The sequence below is a fragment of the Polypterus senegalus genome, chromosome 18 (genome assembly GCF_016835505.1).
Source record: "Polypterus senegalus isolate Bchr_013 chromosome 18, ASM1683550v1, whole genome shotgun sequence".
Classification (NCBI taxonomy): Eukaryota; Metazoa; Chordata; class Cladistia; order Polypteriformes; family Polypteridae; genus Polypterus; species Polypterus senegalus.
Genome location: NC_053171.1, coordinates 9096649 through 9119213, shown reverse-complemented (window position 1 = coordinate 9119213; position 22565 = coordinate 9096649). Strand labels below are relative to the sequence as shown.

The 22565-nt window shown below is 41.6% G+C and overlaps 1 protein-coding gene across 2 annotated transcripts in view; it reads right to left on the bottom strand.

Annotated features, from left to right (window-relative positions):
- The window catches only part of kiaa0586 (KIAA0586 ortholog), a 215379-nt gene that overhangs the window by 164865 nt on the left and 27949 nt on the right, over nucleotides 1-22565 (bottom strand). For both annotated transcript variants that reach the window (XM_039741637.1, XM_039741636.1), the window contains exons 4-6: nucleotides 15154-15223; nucleotides 7367-7499; nucleotides 515-689 (exon numbers count right to left, since the gene is read on the bottom strand). In XM_039741637.1, coding sequence (XP_039597571.1) covers nucleotides 515-689; nucleotides 7367-7499; nucleotides 15154-15223 — 378 coding nt within the window. The remainder of the gene's footprint in view (nucleotides 1-514; nucleotides 690-7366; nucleotides 7500-15153; nucleotides 15224-22565) is intronic.

The following is a 22565-nucleotide window of genomic DNA, read 5'->3' as shown; positions in this document are numbered from 1 at the left end:
AAATGAATGCTCTACACACATAAGTATAAGCTTTCAACTTCATTTATGGCCAACAGCTGCAAGAGCTTCCTACGCCTAAGACATGGTGTATACACTGCAGTATAACCCTGCCTACAGTATATGAGCCCCCTGTACCAGAGTCCACACACTTATTACCTAAACTCACCCCTAGAAGGCTGGCATGAGGGTCATTTGTTAAAAGGAACTGAAGACAAGCTGTTGACCTTATGGGCACTGGAGAAGAAACACAAAACTGCTGAAGCCATCTGCCCTAAAGGCAAGACTGCTAACTTTCACCTGGCATGTCTCTCTTGAATACATACATTTAAAAAAAACAAAAAAACTGAAGTGTGTCAGAGTAAAATGAATGTAAGGAAGCAGATTAATAAAACCAAACACATACGACATTATGTTGATAATGCATTTAGAGCAAATTATGCAGATATGATAACAACACTCGCCAAGCAGGCATGCCAACTCCTGAGTGCCAGCCTCTCTGCTGGTTGCTACATACCTGCTGTGAACACAGAAGATGAGCTCGGACCTCCATGATGCATATCCTGGATGTGGTTGCCAGGCAACTGGTGCCGAGCAGGTCCTGAAGCAGAAAATGAGCCCCCTTGTGTTGTCAGTGGAACCGCTGGATGGAGGTTGACACTGGCATGGACTGCAGAGCTCAACACACGAGCCTAAAAAATATAGGAAGCATAAAAAAAAAAAAAAAGGTGACTGTGTTGTTAACGGGGGGCAACAATCCCGAGAAACTGGCAGAAGAGAGAGATGAGCTCATGCAAGCATTCTTGGCTGCCATGCCCTGTTGCTCACAGTGCGAGCAATGAAAATAAACCTGACTGTACACAAACACGATCATCCCGACATCATTATTCAAGTCACTCGGCCCTGGGGACCCCCTGTGGCTGCAGGTTTTTGTTTCAACCAACTTTCATTTTTTTTTTAGACTTGTAGACTAATTAAGTGAAGTCATTATTTCCCAGTTTTTAGATTTTGGAGAAGATCAAGGCAGAAACTACAAAACTACCGTAGGTTTGGCAGATTTTATTTAAAATCTAGTAAGATGTTATATGGGGAATATTTAATTTTCTTTTCATTTTTTTTTTTAATTGTGAGCAGTATTTTCATCCTAATTTTCATTCTGTTTTATCACTTACTGAATTGATTATTTACTAATTAGTAAGTCTGACTCTGAAGTAGCAGCAGCTTTCATCATCCTGGGTGTCTGCTCTGCACTCTGCTTGTTGTTAACTGTCACTGTTAAGCTGGGTTTATACTTCACGTGATGAGTCGCATGATCCATGATCTTTTTCGTGTTAAAACTGATTAAGTCAGTGTTTTTATTGCAATTACTTAGTATGTTTTCTTTAATTTTTCACTTAAGCTGGCACTTAAGTCTTCAATCTGCCTCAAGAATGATTAGCGAAGGTGGTAGGGAATGAGAACGGCACCCATATTATATTTGATTTCTATTTATGTTATTTGTATGTTTTCTTTTATTCTGTTATTGCAAAGCACTTTGGCCGCAGCATTCCTATGTTGTTTTAAATGTGCTATATGAATAAATTAACATTGACATATGCATGCACCACACGGCCACCCTGCTGCCGAGAGTTGATTCAACAATAAAATAAAATAAAAATAAAAACAGGAATAACCTTGGAGGTCAATCATCACCCTGAAAGTGGACAGTAGATGTCACGTAGTATATGTGTACCAAATTTCAGGTCAATAGGTTTGTAAGCAACAGGTGATTTAAAATCCTGGACAGACAAACGGACAGTATATATCAGTAGCAGCGCACTGCACGATAACAAGCTGTGAATACACTTGACTTGACCATTTCTAGTTTTCAGACTCTTTCTCTGTACGTTTAGCATTCATCCTGAGCAGCTCTTCTTTTTTCCAACCTAGCAGTACGCTTCTTCTCTTCTTTCGTCGGCATCTTTTTGTGTTAAAACTAATTAAGTCAGTGTTTGTGTTACAATTACTTAGTACCTTTTCCTTAATTTTTCACTTAAGCTGGCACTTAAGTCTTCAATCTGCCACAAGAATGATTTAAGATATGAAGAGGTAGGGGAAGTGACGGCGAAGGTGGTAGGGAATGAGAACGGTGCCTGTATGCATGCGCCACAAGGAGACCCTGCTGCCAAGAGTTGATTCTACAATAAAATAAAAAAAAAAAAAAAGAGGAATAACCTTGGAGGCTAATTATCACCCTGAAAGCGGACAGTAGATGTCACATAGTATATGTGTGTACCAAATTTCAGGTCAATAGGTCAAACGGTTTGTAAGCTACAGGTGATTTAAAATCCCGGGACAGCCACGGTAGCGTTATAGTTATTATATGTAAAGATACTGTGCAGAACTTTTGGACTGCCATGCAGGTATTATCATTTTGCCCCACACAGCATATTGAAACTGCCATGCAGCATCGATTGCGCTGTTGCAGTGAGTGTTGGTAGTTCGCGGTGCTCGCTGCTTCACGGGGGACGTCATTTCTGGTCATCGATTTTGCGTCACAGGAGATAAAGCCCCCAAATTCCATTCCAAAAACCCCTGGTCGCTGATCATGTGCCCTAAGTTCATGGTGCTCAATGCTTCACAGGGGTCCAGATGCTCCCCCTTTCCTCCTGTTCGAAATGAATAAATCCCCTTGAAATCTGCACATATGTTTTTCACATCCGCTTAACAGTGAAGGAAAAAAAATTAGAGGGAACACAGGCGCTGAGAACGTTTCAGATTTTGGAATTTTGGATTAGAGGTACTCAACATGTACCCACTTTAAGGGAATATAGTCTCCTAAAAAATGAAAGAATAAAAAAACCAGAGTATGTTCTGCCCTTTCTTAGATAGCTCCTCTAAGGGGTTAGTGGAAGATGGGAAAATCAAATTAAACATTGGTTCAGGGTCTTAGCCGTTTCCACTTTGCCCTCTAGCATCCCAGCACTGGACTGCTTGAGTCCAGTAATTATGACCGGTCCATTCCAAACATATTTCATGTTCTTCTAAGTGAGTTTGTTTTCGGTTTTAACTCTGTAAGCTCTACTCGGCATTCTTATTATGCTCTTCACAGCCTCTTTGTCAATAAACATTTTTGGATGAATCCCCCATCACAGGCTGCATTAATAATAGAGACACATCAGTTTACAGGAAGGTTATGGAGAACTCTGTCTTGTGGTGCAGGGACAACAAGCTGCAACTCCATATCAGCAAGACAAAAGAGCCGGAGGGGAGATGATGACAAAATTTCATGCCACCAAGAAAACTGCCCTTCATCCCCACCAGAAGGCGCTCTTGTGGCGCACTTTCAGCTACAGTTTCATTCTACCGTCGTGTGTTAACAAGCACCTCCGAGAGTCTTTTCTGCCCACCACTATTAGGCAATTCAGTGTTTCCACACGATGTACTTGTTAAGTTTATTTGTATATATTGATTTATCTATCAATTGATTGTCAGTATTATCTGTCCTGTGAGTCTATATCATTGTTTCTTATGCTTCGGCTACTGTATGCATCAGAATTTCCTCTTTGGATTAATAAAGTTTATGTAATCTAATCTGCATGATCTAATTTTCGCATTCAGCAGACTTTGTAGCTTCTTAGTAATCCAGGGCTTGTAGTTTGGAAAGCGGAGTACAGTTTACAGGTGCTGGTCATAAAATTAGAATATCATGACAAAGTTGATTTATTTCAGTAATTCCATTCAAAAAGTGAAAGGTGTATATTAGATTCATTCATTACACACAGACTGATGTATTTCAAATGTTTTTTTTTTAATCTTGATGATAATAACTGACAACTAATGAAAGTCCCAAATTCAGTATCTCGGAAAATTAGAATATCAATTAAGACCAATGCAAAAAAGGATTTTTAGAAATGTTGGCCAACTGAAAGGTATGAACATGAAAAGTATGAGCATGTACAGCACTCAATATTTAGTTGGGGCTCCTTTGGCCTGGATTACTGCAGCAATGCGGCGTGGCATGGAGTCGATCAGTCTGTGGCACTGCTCAGGTGTTATGAGAGCCCATGTTGCTCTGATAGTGGCCTTCAGCTCTTCTGAATTGTTGGGTCTGGCATATTGCATCTTCCTCTTCACAATACCCCATAGATTTTCTATGGGGTTAAGGTCAGGTGAGTTTGCTGGCCAATCAAGAACAGGGATACCATGGTCCTTAAACCAGGTACTGGTATTTTTGGCACTGTGTGCAGGTGCCAGGTCCTGTTGGAAAATGAAATCTGCATCTCCATAAAGTTCGTCAGCAGCAGGAAGCATGAAGTGCTCTAAAACTTCCTGGTAGACGGCTGCGTTGACCTTGGACCTCAGAAAACACAATGGACCAACACCAGCAGATGACATGGCACCCCAAACCATCACTGACTGTGGAAACTTTACACTGGACCTCAAGCAACGTGGATTCTGTGCCTCTCCTCTCTTCCTCCAGACTCTGGGACCTTGATTTCCAAAGGAAATGCAAAATTTACTTTCATCAGAGAACATAACTTTGGACCACACAGCAGCAGTCCAGTCGAGATGCTTCCGATGCTGTCTCTTGTTCAAGAGTGGCTTGACACAAGGAATGTGACAGCTGAAGCCCATGTCTTGCATACGTCTGTGCCTGGTGGTTCTTGAAGCACTGACTTCAGCTGCAGTCCACTCTTTGTGAATCTCCCCCACAGTTTTGTTTCACAATCCTCTCCAGGGTGCGGTTATCCCTATTGCTTGTACACTTTTTCTACCACATCTTGTCCTTCCCTTCGCCTCTCTATTAATGTGCTTGGACACAGAGCTCTGTGAACAGCCAGCCTCTTTAGCAATGACCTTTTGTGTCTTGCCCTCCTTGTGCAAGGTGTCAATGGTCGTCTTTTGGACAACTGTCAAGTCAGCAGTCTTCCCCATGATTGTGTAGCCTACAGAACTCGACTGAGAGACCATTTAAAGGCTTTTGCAGGTGTTTTGAGTTAATTAGCTGGTTAGATTGTGGCACCAGGTGTCTTCAACTCTTTTAACAATATTCTAATTTTCCGAGATACTGAATTTGGGACTTTCATTAGTTGTCAGTTATAATCATCAAAATTGAAAGAAATAAACATTTGAAATACATCAGTCTAGGTGTCATAAATGAATCTAATATACAAGTTTCACTTTTTGAATGGAATTACTGAAATAAATCAACTTTGTCATGATATTCTAATTTTATGACCAGCACCTGTATATGTGTACAATACAGAAGTTATGACAGCCTGTGACTTGGTGACCGAGTCCCTCGTCATTAATCCTCATGTGACACACTCATCATTTCCCAGTTTGCCCTTTGGAAGCAGTCATTCAGAGCCATTTCAGTCTCCAGGCTAACCATCCTCAGTATCCTGGTGGTAATAACAGGTTTGTAACTGGGAATAGGATTAATAAGATTGTGGTCAGATCTGCCGAAAGGTGTCACAGGTTTACATTTAAATTTTTGTTTCTCAAGTAAACAACACATGACACATACTGACGGAAGTTTGTCATAGTTCCTTACAAAGTCAAATGGGTGAAGTTGCCACATATTCTAACTGTAGGGTCAGAACGACTCATCATCAAAGTGTTTGAACTGAATGAATGAATTACTTCTGTTCCAAAGTCTCCGTCACCATATGGAGGATTGTCAACGTTAATAAGAGTGATGTAACTTATCTCCTTGGGCAAATAACATGGACAAATTCCAGCACCCACTAATTTAATACCTTAATTGAAAATATTAGTTTTAACAGTAATCATTGACCAGCCCCCCCAACTCCTACTGTTTTTTCCACACCACACTTGGTCTTTGTCTGAAAAAAAATTAAATTAAATCTGTCCAGCATTAAAGGGGGGTTAGCAGCACGCACTGATACAGTGCACTGCCGCACCCACCACACGACAAACCAACTCAGGATCCCAGGTTAGGACCCAAGTGCAGCCATGCAACGGGTGATACTCCAGCATTAAAGTGTCAGGTATATTCAGGTTTTTATGCAGTCATCTGTCCCCTTAGGCAGTTGTCAAAGTAACTGAATATAAACTTTATGACAGAAGTGCAAAAAAAAAAAAGGTTGGCTTGGTTAGTGGACACACTCTCGGCCCCCTGGAAGCTTTTAAATGGGTTTTCCCTGGAAGTGTATTCTTGTTAAAGAAGAACATCTGGTTCTGTGAGACTAATTTCACCCTAGTCCTTTCTGGGTGTCCCTGCTAATCTTTAATAAATACAGGGAGAGTCACTTGAAAGAGGCCCCAAATATTCTGTAATAACTTGGTAGGACGAAGCAATCTGAATGAAACAACGTGCAATGTGTTCCTCAGTATACGGAGCTTTGAACAAGCCGGGACGCCCCTGCGTCGGAGCGATGAGGTAAGCACTAGACAGCCAAACGGACGTTTAACCTCTGTTTGCAACTTCTGGGTGCCTACCGCCCGTACCCCTTCACTCAGTCATTCGACTTCTCATCAGGATGGTGGTGTACAGTATTGAGTAGCACATCTCCATGCTATTGGGTCACCAATTTGTCTGCACGATGTCAGAATCAACTGGATGATCGTGAGTTAACGGAAGGTTACTTCCAGCAAGATGCAGCAACGTGTCACACATTGGCAAGGAGCATGGCAGAAACGGAGTCCTTCTTCGGCAACAGGATCATTTCAAAGCAGCTTTGGCCACCACGGTCGCCGGATCTGACACCACCAGACTTCTTCCTTTGGGGTCTGCTCAAAGAAAAACTCTATCGGAACAAGCCTTGCACTGTGGAAGATTTGAATGAAAACATCCAACGTGAAATTGCTGCTATATCCCAAACCCCAACCGACGAGACATTTGCCGATACATTGAGGGAGCGCCGCGGCCCAATTTGTCTGCCAGAAAATGGAAACCACTACCAGCATCGCATGTCATGCAATCGATTACACATACGTCAATGTATAGAGTGGTTTTTGTGGTTCAGATTGCTTCACCCTAATGGGAGTTACAACAGGATATTTAAGGCCTCTTTCGAGTGAATCTCCCTGCATATTTTAAAAAATTTAAATCCTGGGCCTTTTTAAAATTTTCTTCCAAGGGATAATTTTTCATGCCTTTTCACGCAGTGCCTACTTTTGGATATCAAACGACACCTTCAAAGCAGATAAGGTAATAACTGTCCTGGAATGGAAACTCTTGACGTTGTTCAAAGAATAACAGAATCGCCTAAGATTGACAGCGACCGCGTTTTCGCACACCTGGGAACAAGAGAGGCAGATGTAGTGAAACTCAATAACGGTGTGTGCGCTTCATGTTGTGCCTCTCCCTCCTCTTGCAGTTACACTATTGTACTTAAATTGGTAAAATAAATTTCCAAACCTGATGAAGTGGGATGGCATCAGCAGTGTCACTGGCATCTTGTTTCATATGTGCCACTCCTCCTGGCTTTTCAGAAGCATGCATCTGCAAAAGCTGCACCTTTACTTCTTTTTTCAAAGGGCCACCATGAGATCTGGAAATATGAAGAAAGAAATGCCGGAGATACACAGCGTTAAGATCTGTTCGGTTTGGCCTAGACTTGCAGTGAAGCATTAAAATAAAAGAAATACACACAGTACAAGTAATGGCACACTGTAAGACACCAATAACACAACGATAAAGTCAAATTCTGGCAAATTGTGATGCAGCCTTCCACTTTTTTGCACCCCCTAGGGGTGCTGGCACCTCTCTGGTCCAGGGAATAGACTTGGTTACTCTTTTCTGCACAGCTTCTACAGCTGTTGTGTATTTGTTGTAGTACGGATGGCACAAAGGCACACAGTACTCCAGATGATGTCTCTCTAGTGAATTACAGAATCTGCGCTCAATGTTCCTTCATTTACAGTGGTGGATGTCAACTTACAATCTATGTGTCTTACGACCATTCGAATTATGATCGCTACCGTGTCTCACGGGCAAACAACAGTTTTCTCTATGCCAGCTCCTTATGCCGTGACTCATTCACCTCGATCTTAGTTTATTACCTGCAGCGGTTATGACTACATTGAGTTACGTCTGTCTTATAATTAAAAGAAAAAAGGTAATTGATCACAACACAAAAACGAAAATAATCGATAAGTATGAGGGAGTAAAGAAAGCGAATGCAATCACATGTGACTTTCAAGTTATTCCACTGTAGCCGGTGCTTACTTCATGTGCTGTGTGCTGTGCTCTGGCTTTATATCTGGTTAACCTCTGAGGAGTCCGTGTTTTGACTCGCGATGTGCCGCTTCCTGTGAACCGCCATGAAGGGGTAATGAAACCACACTGAACTCCTTAATCTGTTAATGTTAATTATTCCTCCACTCACACTTAATACAATGAACACTGGGAGAGGCTCACGCTGACATAACACAGACAAAGAAAGGATTTGCGAAGCTGTTAAAAGTTCAGTACCAAAGCGAGCAACACTAATAACGAAACAAAATAATAAAATCTCTCCATTATAAAAGGAAATCCCGGAATGAGACTTTCTCGGATATAATTTCAACTTCTGCGAGAGACAATTTCAGGTCCCGCGAGACGAGACTTTTTGCCAAGAGATTTTGACAAGTCCCACCCTCCTCTCAAACATTTACAACCACGCCCATGGTCCACTCATTTCTCATCCGTGTGAATGCTATTGTCAGACCCAGTTTCTGAGCTACTCAGCTCCAAGTGGGGTCGGAAATAAAAGACAAAGAGTAGAAGACAAAGTGGAACGTCGTAAAGAGGTTCAAAAATGTTGGCGTGATACAAATGCAGAGTTAGAAATTATGAAAGTACTAAAATTCGAAAGTCTCAAAAAACTGATAGTAAAGATCGCATTAGCGTTAACAAACGGAAATTATTACTTGGTGAAATAACACAACAGCGAAAAGAGATCGAAAATATATGGCATAGGTGATATGACAGAACTATGTAGTTATTGTTTGGCTTTAAACTTTAAGTCGGAGACTTGTAGATCGTGTAATTCGTGTTGCCATCAGGGAAAAGTAGTGCTCTTTCCCAATGAAGAGGCATATCCACGAGAATTAAAGCATTTGTTGTTTGGTGAAAGTGAAATCCACATGCGTGAGCGGCACAGACGCAAAGTGGTTAGCACATAGCACAGGCCGGGGGGGTTGGTGAGCGAAGCGAGCAGGGGGCAAAGCCCCCTAGTCTTATATATAAACATCTATGTGTGGAAGTGTGTGTGTCTGTCTGATCTGGAAGTGAGAGGTGGAGTCTGAATAAGGGCCTCCAAGGTCTTAGATTCAGCGAGGACAGCACATCGGCAAAACAAAACCTCTGAAGAAAGACAAAGTCGCTTAGCCGCTAATACACAAGCGAGGCCAGCACATCGGCAAAACTAAATCTCCCCATCAGATGTCTAAAAACGAGGCTTTACTGCAGGCTATTTGGCAACGAAACAGTCAAGAAATTCTGAAAAACTAAGAAAGCCAGGCAGATTTACGTAGGTGCCACAACAAACTATGACGACACCAGAGGGATGCTGGAGCAGGGCCTTTCACAAAGGTGATTTACTGCTTTTGATAAAGATTTGCTTTCTCTGAAATACTATAAAATTAAACTGGACAAAGCAGAGCTTTGCAATGTAAAACAAAAGGCATTGTGCCTAAATCAGAGGGAGTTAAAAAAAGGGGTCATATTTCTCTTATCAAAGTAATGCCAGAGGTCTTGGATTCAGTTCTGCCATCACCCTGTGTGACAAAAATAAAAAGCAAGATAACAGCAAACAGCTGATGAATGGCAGCCACAAAACACACAAACATCTGACAAGAAGATTATCTGCTTTACACACTTCACTGTAAAAAACGGCCAAAAGAGTTAAGGCAGCTATAACACATCTCCGGCTTCGGCAGGCTGTCAAAGAGTAACTGACGACATTGTGCCTATTCAGTAAAAACAAGCAATGCCGTGTGCCATAAAGACTTGAAAATAAATAATCCCCACCCTGGATGTAAGCTGTCACAACCTCCAGCAATTATTTTTCCCAAGATGCACTAAATTCACTTTGCATTATATCTAAATGTCATGAGCAAAATGACCTCTTTCATTGGCTAACTAAAAAGATTACAATATGCAAGCGTTTGAGGTACCTCAGGTCCCTTCTTCAGGACCGTCATCTTGTACATACTCTAATCTGTTCAGTTAGCCAATAAAAGGTTTCTCATTTTACCAGAGTTCTCATTCCATCCACACGGTACAACACCCTACTACTATACAGTGGGGGAAATACGTATTTGAATTTCCTGCTGAATTTGTAACTTTGCTCACTTATAAAGAAATGAACTGTCTCAAATTTTTATGGTACTTTCATTTTAATGGAGAGAGAGACAGAATATCAACAAACAATCCAGAAAAAACACATGACATAAAAGTTATAAACTGATTTGCATGTCATTGAGTGAAATAAGGAGTTGATCCTCGACGACCCAGCCAGAATTCTGGCTCCCACAGATTGCCTGTGGATTACAATCAATCAATCAATTTCAGATACTCCTGATCACAGCTTGTGATATGTATAAAGCCCACCTGTCTACAGAATCCATTTCTTCTATTCTAAGCTCTCCACCAACATATATATATACACACATATAATATATATACACACACACACACACACACACGAGGGGGATACCCTCTGCTCGCTTCACTTGCCAACCCCTCTGATCTGCACTAAATGCCAGCCACTTCGAGTCTCTGCCGCTCGCGTTATGAAGTGGGGGGCCAAACGCAACCCAAGGAGACGTGGTCTCTCCTCTGAAACGGTGATACAATGGGAAACAAATTTTTTTTTTTTATCTCCTCTTTACTCGATCAGCTGCTGGCTTGCTGCTGCTACTGCTGTGCTGAGTGATCTGAATCTCACACTGCGCTTTGAACATTTAGAAGCCAGTACAGCAGCTGTCTTTCTCATCTACTCCTTGTCTTTTATTTTTGGCCCCAGGTGTGGTTAAATCTCTTGGCATAAAGTCTCATCTTGCGGGACACAAGTTCCTGATATTTTATAGTTTATAATTTAAAAACGGAATAAGAATCTGAAAATCTAACAACATCACATTAAAGTTTTTATCAATTCTGAAAGGATATATATATACACACACACACACGTAGAGTAGATTACTTGCCCGGGAGGAAAATAAAGTGTTTGAGAAAAGAAAAAAAGAAAAAAAAAACTTTAAAAATAAATTAACAAATATTAAAGACTCACTAATGAGCTTGTCTTGCAGTCTTGCATGTACGTTATCATCCAGTTGATGCTGGGAACCGGCCAACTCTATTTAATTTCTAAAGCAGCAGCCAGGTGGGGTGGTGACAATCAAACATAAAGAATGCTGGCAGTCACCTCCAGTTCCGCCCTCTGGTGGTCGTTCCGAGTGTCAACATGCATACAAGACTGCCTGATCAGCCCCCCCAAGCCCAGAAGAGGGGTGGGGGGTTGGGTTACGGATTGATTTCACCCTACAGTATTTTTTAGTCGACCAATGAGAAACATTTGTACCAAGTTTCAAGAAAATCGCTCCAGCCGTTCAGAAGTGATACTGGAACATAAAAACACACACACAGACATTGACTCATACTGTATATATAGATTATTACTTGGGTACTCCTAAAGTTTTAGCTCTCTCTCTAATAGATTTTATTTTGCATTATTCAGCCTAATGATTGCCTCCTTCACTTGCACTGACACCTCTTTGGACCTCAGGTTGAGTTCCAGTGAACAGCCACCACATGCAAATTCAGTACTTTGAATCAACTCCAGACCTTTTGATGCATTTAATTTGTCACAAAATAAAGAGAGAACGGGCCACACCTGGCCATGTCACTGCCGATCAGTCACATGTCCAGTAACCTTTGAGCCTCTGAAAATGGAGGGACTCTATGAACCACGGCCATCATTTCTGAACTCTTAATGCAATACCTTTGTTAAACCCCAGCAATTAAAGATGAAAGTCTTTTCTTCTGTCACATCTTGATTGCTTAATTTCAAATGCATTGTGGTGGTACACAGAGAGAAACTGACAAAAATGGCATCAATGTCCAAATACTTATTTATGATCCTAACTGTATGTGTGTTTAGTTAGATATGCTTCCCTCTATGCTTCCATCTAGACCCAATTTTTGAATAAGAACTCTGCTTATGAAGCTGCTCTAATGACCAACATCAAGTTAAAAACATTTGTGTTGATTTATTTAACTGTAATAAAGTAATCTGGGAACGCCGTTCACAGCTTGATTTGATTTGGTTGTGCATACAGAAAGCAGCAGATGCAGCTGGCCACAGAAAACAGGCATTTCATGACAATTCCATTAAGCAAAATTAATGATCACAATTACAACATCATGGGAAATAATCTGCAATTATGATTTTGGTGATAATTGTGAACCCCTAATTTAAACCCATTACAGCCTTAATCAACATAATTATTAAAGAGAAGGATTAACACAAAATGGCAAAGGATAAAAAAAATACACATTAAAATAGCATTACCCAACCTGATAATCCAAATTGGCATCACAGGGGCAGAAGTCTATCCCAGAAGGAGTGGCGACCCATCAGAGGGCCCAGACACGCACACAGCCACACTCAAAAGCACAAGAAAATAACAGACGTGTGATGACAGATGGGGGGAAAAGCAACACGTTAGCAAAGGCAGATGTAGGCAAAGATAACAGGGAAGGAATGGTGGAAATGTGCAATCACAGACACCTTTATGAACGCCAGGGCAGTTACCACAAAGGCTACACGGGCAAATGGCAGGAGAGGCGTCAATTAATAAAACTTGTTTATTAGATAAGGAATGTTTGATAGGATTTATTCAGTTACAGGCATTTGTGCATTTCACTGTGCTAAAACCCAGCCACATGGGGATGCACAAACCAGTGCTTTTCCTCGTGCCAGTCCCAAGCCTGGGTAAACGGGGAGGGGTACGTCAGGAAGGGCATCCGGTGTAAAATTTTGCCAAATCAATATGCAGACAACAATACAGATTTCCATACCGGATCGGTCGAGTCCCGGGTTAACAACGACCGCCACCAGTACTGTTAGCTAACAGTGTGCTGGCAGAAATTGGGCTACTGTTGGCCGAAGGAGAAGAAGAGAGGGGAAGACGTGGCTGAAGGCAGGAGCAGAGGAGGGAGGTAAAGAGAGTGAGAACTTTGAATGTTGGCAGTATGACTGGTAAGGGGAGAGAGTTAGCAGATATGGGACATGTTTAGAGGAGAGAAGCTGGGTATACTGGGAGAACGGTGCTAAGGATTGAGCTGCCAGGTAAGAGGAGAAGAGGAAGGCCTAAAGGAAGGTTTATGGATGTGGTGTGAGAGGACATGCAGGCGATGGGAGTCACAGAGCAAGATGGAGAGGACAGGAAGATATGGAACAAGAGGATCCGCTATGGCAACCCCTAACAGGAGCAGCCGGAAGAAGAAGAATAAGACTGGGCACCGGTTGTTAGGACATGCAATGGTTATTATGGGCGTGTCCTCGGAGGTCACGACCTGAGCGCTGCAACCTGGCGGCTATAAAGAGTCTTCCAGGGCAATCTTCCTCTATTCGTGTAGCAGATAAAAACCTTACGGCAGAAGGTAAAATGGACGGGGCAAAATACCGTTAAATCCTCGACGGAAACTACCCTCTGCCAGAAAGTTGAAGATGGGCAGAATGTTCACCTTTCAGCACAACGACCCAAAGCACACAGCAAAATGGACCACACGGTGGCTGAAGGAGAAAAAAGTGAATCTCCTGGTGTGGCAAATCAGAGCCCAGACCTAAATCACACTGAAAATCGGTGGAAAGATCTGAAGATAGCAGACCACCAACGCTCACCATCCAATGTGACCAAACTTGAACAGTTAAACTGTAAAGAAGAGCGGGGGGCAAATATTACACAATCTAGATGTGCAAAGCTGATAGAGAAGAATCAACAGACTCAAGGCTGTCATTAAAGCAAAAAGGGGGACAACAAAATGACACTGATATGGGAGGGGGGTCCTTTATTAATCTCAGTAATCTTGTTTTTGATTTTTTATAATTCTTCTGAACTGTAGCTGTGATATTTTTCACTTGGATGTTGGAGGTTGCATTGAGTAAGTAAAGCTGGGAAGAAATATTAGTTTGTGTGTGTTTACATTTAAGGCTGTAAAGCAAAATAAAATGTGAATATTTCAAAGTTTTCTTTCCTATACCCACTGCTCATGTCCTGACGTTGCCTTCTCTCCTTTATTTAGAATGTCTTCAAAGAATTTGCAGTTTCTTATCATCCAACCTCGCCCCATGTGAAGCACAGATGTGCACAGGGCTGGTAGACATGTAAAGATCCAAGCACCCCACTGTGGCACTGAAAAGGATCCTCAATACCAAAAAGGAATGCACCTTTCTGAAATAGAAATGATGGGCAGGCATCCCCTGTTGGGTATATCCTTGTGAAAGGACCACCACTATATTCATTTACACTACACATCAGAACAATGATGATGGGGGGTATTGCCCACCTAGAGCATTCCATTTTAATATTAGAGGGGACATTATATTATTCAGTTTGGCCCATTTTGACACAAATACAACCAACCCCCCCCCCAAAAAAAGGGCACAAATTTGTAAATGCTAAAAATGCTAGCAATAGCCACTCATATTACCCTTCAGAAAACCATTCATCAGCTGACAATGCACAAGGTGTGTAATGAGTGCTACGATGTATGAGAAGAAAGTGCAGCTGTCAACGTGGAACTTAAACAGTCGGGGGAAAGGACCAAGACGAGAACGATGAGACAGACATTCAGAAGTGAACTGTGGGAGAAGAAAACAAATTCCAAGGAGTTACAAGGACTGAAATGAGAGAAACAGGATGAGACGGTTTGAAAATGTTAAAAAATCAAATCGAATTTGATTAGGGGACGCTCATGTAAAGCACAATTACAAACAAACAACAGGACAACAATCACCAGCAGTCACCGACGGCCTGCAAACGACCAATTGAACACAAACACAAGTACATATTCATTAAGAGAGCAAAAGGTAGAGAAGAACCTCTGGAAGAGGACCAGGATGATAGAAAGTGGAGAGGCCCCACCCTTGACATTCATATGTAATGGCCATTAATTCATTATTTACTAATCTTATCCCATATAGAATCGAAACCCACCTGTTTTTAATAGCTGCCCTCACCGCTTCCTTCTGTCCAGCAGAATACTGTGAGATCAGTACATCATTCCCTAAAAAGAGAGCCCAGTATAAGTTAATATTGTCCCACAATGCCCACCGTTACATAGCAAAGATTAAAATATTCAGTTTTATAAGTCAGACTGACATCGCTCTCGCAGATGGCTGGTGGATTCAAGCCTGCAGTTCATTGTGGCGTTATATTTGGGCCTAACATTTTCTGAAAAAAAAACTCAAATCCTCAGCTGGTCTTTAAAGATAAAAGCAGAACAGATGTAGAACAGAAACCTTACGGAGCCGGAATACGTGCACCCACACTCAATAAAAGCGGCTTGACGTATGTGCTGCTGTAGGGCCAGATTTCCTAGGAGATCAATCATCACAAGTTTTTCTGTTACTCGCCTTGGAATGCAAATGACTTTACCTTGAAGAATCGAAAGATGATGTAAAAATAAATAAATAAATACATAAATAAAAATCACAGATATACACTTAGTGGCCACTTCAGCAGGCTCTCCTACTTGTAACGCAAATAATTTCCTACAACGCACTCCCAGTCACGTGACTGCCATAGGTTATGTGCACACACTCCTTCAGGTTCCATGTCAGCCAGCTGTTTCAGTTCCGGCGTGGACATCAAAACGGACTAGCAATGGCGTTTTTTCATCCGATCGCTTCAAGACGTGCCCAGACTTATGATAAACGACGCAAGTTGCATCATTCAAACATTGTGTCAAATGTCAGGAGCTAAAATGGAGAAGGGCTTCAAACTATAGATTTCAAGCTACAACAACAGTCACGAAGGTAAGATTCGGAGCATATTAAAAAGTTGTTTCTCTGCTATGAACTTGCATGGGACAAATACGTGATATTATTAGGCTTCTTTAAAAAACAGAATTTCAATAATAGCAGCAGATTCCTGAAACAGTAGTGCCAGTGTAACACGTACTGCAAGTAGCATAATGTGGCCATGCATGCCATTGGCTACTTCTAATGTTGCCACACTAGGCCATGCAATAGGTACAGTATGTGAATTCACATAGTGTAGGGGCTCATGGAACATAAAACACAGGGACATTGGTCATAAATAAAATATTTCATGTTGATTTATGTGTGAAACCACTGATTTGTGTGGTTTTCAGATAACTGAGTTTTTTTAGAAAAAAATATTCAACCTTGGGCCAAAATGGGGAAAAAGAAAAATAATTAGCCCTGAAAGAGTTAAATAAATAAACAGATACATACAATAAAAACAACAGGCCTCCACCAACTACAAGGAGCTGGTGGTGGATGTTAGGAGGCCCAGGCCCCTCATGGACCCCATGATGATCAGAGGTGACTGTGTCAGAGGGTACAGACCTATAAATACCTGGGAGTGCAGCTGGATGATAAATTGGACTGGACTGCCAAAATGGATGATCTGTGCAAGAGAGGACAGAGCTAAAAATACTTCTTTAGAAGGCTGGCGTCCTTCAACATCTGCAATAAGATGCTGCAGATGTTTTATCAGGCGGTTGTGGTGAGCGCCCTCTTCTACGCAGTGGTGTGCTGGGGAGGCAGCATAAAGAATAAGGACGCCTCACGCCTGGACAAACTGGTGAGGAAGGCAGGCTCTATTGTAGGCACGGAGCTGGACAGTTTGACATCCGTGGCAGAGCGACGGGCGCTGAGCAGACTCCTGTCAATCATTGTGAATCTACTGAACAGGATCATCTCCAGACAGAGGAGCAGCTTCAGCGACAGACTGCTGTCACCGTCCTGCTCCAATTACAGACTGAGGAGACCCCACACTATGCGACTCTTCAATTCCACCCGGGGGGGTAAACGTTAACATTATACAAAGTTATTGTCTGTTATACCTGCATTGTTATCACTCTTTAATTTAATACTTGGGATTAATAAATTATCTACCTATCTATATAAAACCATCTGGCTTGGATAACAGAGAATTGCTGCTGTCAATAAAGAGGCTTGTAGCTGACAATAAGATGAGGTCAGACCTGCGCAGCTGCCCCATGGCTTTATATTTAAAGTCTTTCATATTTATACAGAGCAGGTCCAGCTTGTAGCGTCCACAAATGGACCAGGTCTAATAGGCACTCGATCCCTTGTCTGAAGTCATCAGCATCTAGAATGATTCATCATTAAGATATTGTCATAGACTGAATCATGTCTGTTGTCAAGTGAGCCAGGATGAAGGAACTTTACTTTCCTGGACAGTGATGTGGATCAATTCAGTCCGCTTTTCAAATTTCCTGATCATACATTTTAGCTTTAATTGTGCTCTGTTTCCATTTTCACCATTGCGCATTCACAAAGTTTTCCAGTCCCCTTCCTGCTTTGTCCACCCATTCTGATGAAACTCATCCAGTACTTAAATAACGTTTGAAATAAGGGGCGTAAGTTGTTCCATGGAACCCAAATTACCATATAACTCCGAACTTGCCGTAACTCACTATGAAATGTAACAGTTCAAATAACTTATACGAAAGCAAAAGAACATTTCTCATCATATGAAGTCAGGCCAGTTCTGAATCTTTTCCACCTTACTTTGATCCTTGCTCTGGATCTCTGCCTCTTTCACCTCCAGCTTTTATTCTTGCTCCAGATATTCACCCTTTGGCTCTTTTCATTTTCAGACAAGCGGCTCTGCTGAGAGAGCATAATGCGGCTCTTTAGGTGGCGGTGATCACAGTGCTACCAGGTGAAGACGGAGTCCTACTTTACACTCCTCAGAGTCTCCAATATTCTCACATACAGGGCCATTCACAATGAAAGAGCAGATTTCAAAAATTTCAAACTGTAGAAGACAGAAACACATTCGACACACACCACTGGATAGACGAAAGTTCAAAGTCTGCTCCTATGGTACTTGAGGTTGTATGCACTCAACATGAGCACCATGTGTAGTGCGACAAACATCAAAACGGTAGACCATTTCTTGCTGTGTTGGGTCATGTGCGTCTGGGATTTTTGGACCCCCCCTTACTGTTCACATCACTCTTAATGCAGATGTACACATAAATCACTGTGTCTGTGCTAAACTAATGGTGTATAGCTCTGTAAAGGGGACACTGCACCTCAAAATGACTCTGACATGGCAATCAAGTTGTGGGGTCAACATGAGGTCTGAAAACAAAACTTGAGAACGCAATATTTATGTAGTGTTCAGATTATATATATTTGTATTTTTCTTTCCTCATATTATAATGAATGCACTTTGAGCTACATCACTTGTATGAAAACGTGCTACAGAAATAAATGTTGTTGTATTTGTGGACAGTACGGACAACTGTGTTCACAGACGGTGATTTTCATGACAGAAATCAGGCCTGAATTTAATGAGGTGCCACCTGGGGGCCTGCAGATCATGGGCATCCAACATTGATTTTCGGCCTTGTCCCTTGTGCTCAAAGACTTCTGCAGATTCTGGAAAACTGTAATGATATTATGCACTGTAGATGATGAGATATTCAATGCCTTTGCAATTTTACTCTGAGGAACATTATTCTCAAATTGTTCCACAATTTGTGGACGCCGTTTCTTTGCAGAATACTGCACCTCTACCCATCTTTACTTCTGAGAGACTCCACCCCTCTAAAATGCTCTTTTTGTGCCCAATCATGTGACTGACCTGTTGCCAATTCACCTAATTAGTTGCAAAATGTTCCTCCAGCTGTTTTTTTTTTTAATACCACTTACTTTTCCAGCCTTTTGTTGCCTGCTGTAACCAACTTTTTTGAGACGTGTTGCTGCCATCAAATTCAAAATGAGCAAATATTTTTCATGAAATAGTAAAATGTCTCACTTTCAAAATTAGATATGTTTAAATTTGTGCAAAATGTAGGGAAAGTACTGGAATCGTCCAAAAATTCAATGTAGAAATTTTGATGAATCTCGACATTTTAGACCTCCTTGACTTTCTCATAAATGAAGTACAGCGCAACCTCGGGTCATGAACGTCTCGGACCACGTACAAATGGGTAACAACTAAAAAGTTTGCCAAACTTTTGCATCTGTTCACGACCACACACTCGGGTGACGAACAAGCCAGTTTCCCTTCCGGTTTGTACGCACTGATGCGCACGTGTTCAGTCTCTCCCTGTGCAGCGAGTAAGAGAGAGAGAGAGAGCGCGAGAAGGCAGAAAGGCCGAGAAAGACAGTTAAAGAATGCACCCGGCTTGTTTTTAAAGAGACTGCTTCGAGCATTGTTTTAATCTCATTATATTTAAAGACTTTTTTCTATTGGATTGTAATCTCCACTTCACATCGGTTTTTATGGGATTGAAGGATTCTGAAAGCACTGCAGTTTATTTAATGTGGAATTTGTTTTTGATCGTTGTTCTGTTGATTTTAATGAAAGTACCTGCCACTTTTTGCGCCATCCGATTGCTCCATTGTAGTCCCTCACTGTCGTGCTCATCGGTAACATTACCGACGGTGACGGGTTTAAGGGCTCCTGGAAGCAAGATGGAAGTATGCAGCGAACCCGCATTGTCACAGACTTTACCTCAAAACTGTAATCTCCTCTCCTCCCAGTTCCTCCTCACTTCCTTCATGCCAGAACTCCATTCATGCAAGGTCAGTTTTCTTGGTTGTTTATGGTTAGTTTTTGTATAAATTACAGATTTTTCAAATGTTCATTTTTTCCCACTGTGCTTAAAACTCATTAAAAAAAAAAAAGTGTTTACAGCAGCGGTTCGTTAGGCTGTAGCGTGAACTCTTGCAAGGTTAGTTTTCTCTGTTCAAGGTTTTGTCAGTGTTATTCAATGTTTTTACATTTAGTTTACTATTACACTGTGCATTCTATGGTATAATTAACTATTGTTCAGCTTAACAATCTTTAAAAAAAAAAAAATAATTACATACAGTTCATACGGTCTGGAACAGATTAATTGTATTTACATACAATCCTATGGGGGAAATTACTTCGGGTCAGGAAGCTGAGGTTCCACTGTATAGGGAAAGTATTGGAATCTCCAAAAATTCAACTTCCAGATTTTAATTTATCTCAATGTTTTAGACCTCCCCGAGTCCGGAAATACCATTTTCTGGAATTATGACATAACTGGAGTGCCCTTTCACTTTGGTCAACCAAATTTTGCATACAAGTAATGTACATAACATAAAAATATTATCATTGTATTGTGGTTTACTCCTCAAATATCCATCCCCATATCTGAGTATACGTGACAGTCTTGGGGAGACCACTCCCGATTTTTTTCAATTAGAACACTCTGGATGAGATCAGGCCATTCAGCCCAACAAAGCTCACCTGTCTACTTATTTTTTCCAAAAAAACATCAAGTCGAGTTTTGAAAGTCCCTAACGTCTTACTGTCTACCCCACTACTTGGTCGCTTATTCCAAGTGTCTATCGTTCTTTCTGTAAAGAAAAACTTCCTAATGTTTGTGTGAAATATACCCTTCACAAGTTTCCAATTTTGTCCCCGTGTTCTTGATGAACTCATTTTAAAATAACAGCCTCGATCCACTGCACTAATTCCCTCATAATTTTAAACACTTCAGTCAGGTCTCCTCTTAATCTTCTTTTGTTTAAACTGTAAAGGCTCAGCTCTTTTAATCTTTCCTCATAACTCAACCCCTGTAGCCCTGAATCAGCTGAGTCGCTCTTCTCTGGACCTTCTCTTGTGCTGTTATGTCCTTTTTGTAGCCTGGAGACCCAAACTGCACACAGGACTCCAGATGAGGCCTCACCAGTGTGTTATAAAGCTTGAGCATAACGTCCTGCGACTTCTACTCCACACGTCAAGGCGCTATATAACCTGACAGTCTGTTAGTCTTCTTAATGGCCTATGCACATTGTCTGTACGGCGATAGCTTAGAGCCACTATGACTCCTAAGTCCTTCTCATAAGGGGTGTACTCTCGATTTTCCGACCGCCCATTGTGTATTCAAACCTAACATTTTGATTTCCTATGTGTAATTCGTTACATTTACTGACATTAAATTTCATCGCCCACAAATCTGCCCAAGCCAAGTCCTTCTGTGATGATATAACAGATTCCAAGTTATCTGCCACTCCACCTCTCTTGGTATCATCTGCAAACTTAACCAGCTTGTTACTTATATTCCTATCTAAATCATTTATATTTATTAAAAATAGCAGCGGTCCTAGCACTGCCCCCTGCTGGTCACCACTCTTAACATCACCCAATTCTGATGAGGTTCCTCGCACCATCACCCTCTGCTCCTGTGTCTGAGCCAATTCTGCATCCATCTAAGAACACCACCCTGAACTCCCACTTCTTTTAGTTTGAATTGGGATTGTAAATGTTGCTGTACAAACCTGTACGTAAAGCTGGGATGCCAGAGGGAGAGCACCAGGACTGCCAAGTCTGCAGAACTGCTAGGCCAGCAGACTACCATTTGCAGTTTGGCAGCCCCTACAATTGTTTCTGACTATGCCCCACCATGTGCGTTTCTTTGTAACTCTGTCACATTTAAGTACAACCATAGAGTAGGCCACAAGGTAAAACAGACACTGCTGACAACGGTTCTATACATTTGCTAATTTGCTATCAGCATACAGCCTAAGAGTCAGCACTGTAAGGGCACTGAGCTAGGAGTGGCTTCGCGTGATTTAATGCATAGGATCTGGAGTGCCTTTGATTCAGTAGAGAGTTTAGACCTTTTACAAGGAAAACAGAGCGCGAGTAGGTGGAGTTTCTGAACGGAACAATAAAAAGAAAATCAAACCATACATATAAAAACACAGGCGGCACAGAATAAGCACAGAATTTTCTCGCCTGCAGCTGTAAAACATGTTCGACATTGTAATCGCTTTTGTGTTATCTGCAACAGACAACTTGGCCCGGTGGAAACAGTAATTAATAAGATTGCATCTCCTGGCTTTGAACCAGAAAAAAGCTGCGCCTCGGAGGAAGTTCACCTACAGCACTTGCAAAAAGACGGCTCCAAAATCAATAACGGCGAGGATGTGGAGTCAGGACTGCTGCTCTGGAAAACAAAAGGCGTTGCACATCCGGTCAATAGTAGGCAATAATTCTTTTCAAATTTGGATGACAGTAACTCAACAAAAAGAGGTTCCACAAACATAACATGAGTGTCATATCTGACCTTATCAGTGCCCTTAAAAAAAACAAAAAAACGAAAAGAGGTTGAGCCTTCTGTGAACTCATCATTTTGGGGGGGCTGGGGTCCAAGAGGAAGTCCCCACATTATGGCTGGGTGGCAAACTGAAAGGAAAAAAATCAATGGAAAAGAAATTTTATCTGCACTCTGGGGTTTCTTTAAAAACATTCCTGGGCCATTTCAACGCTACTCTGCCATTTCCTGTTAGTGATCAAAATTCACAAGTGGCCGAGGAATCCTTGTGGCAGGAGATCCTGCAGTGTAGAAGTTCAACGTCAAG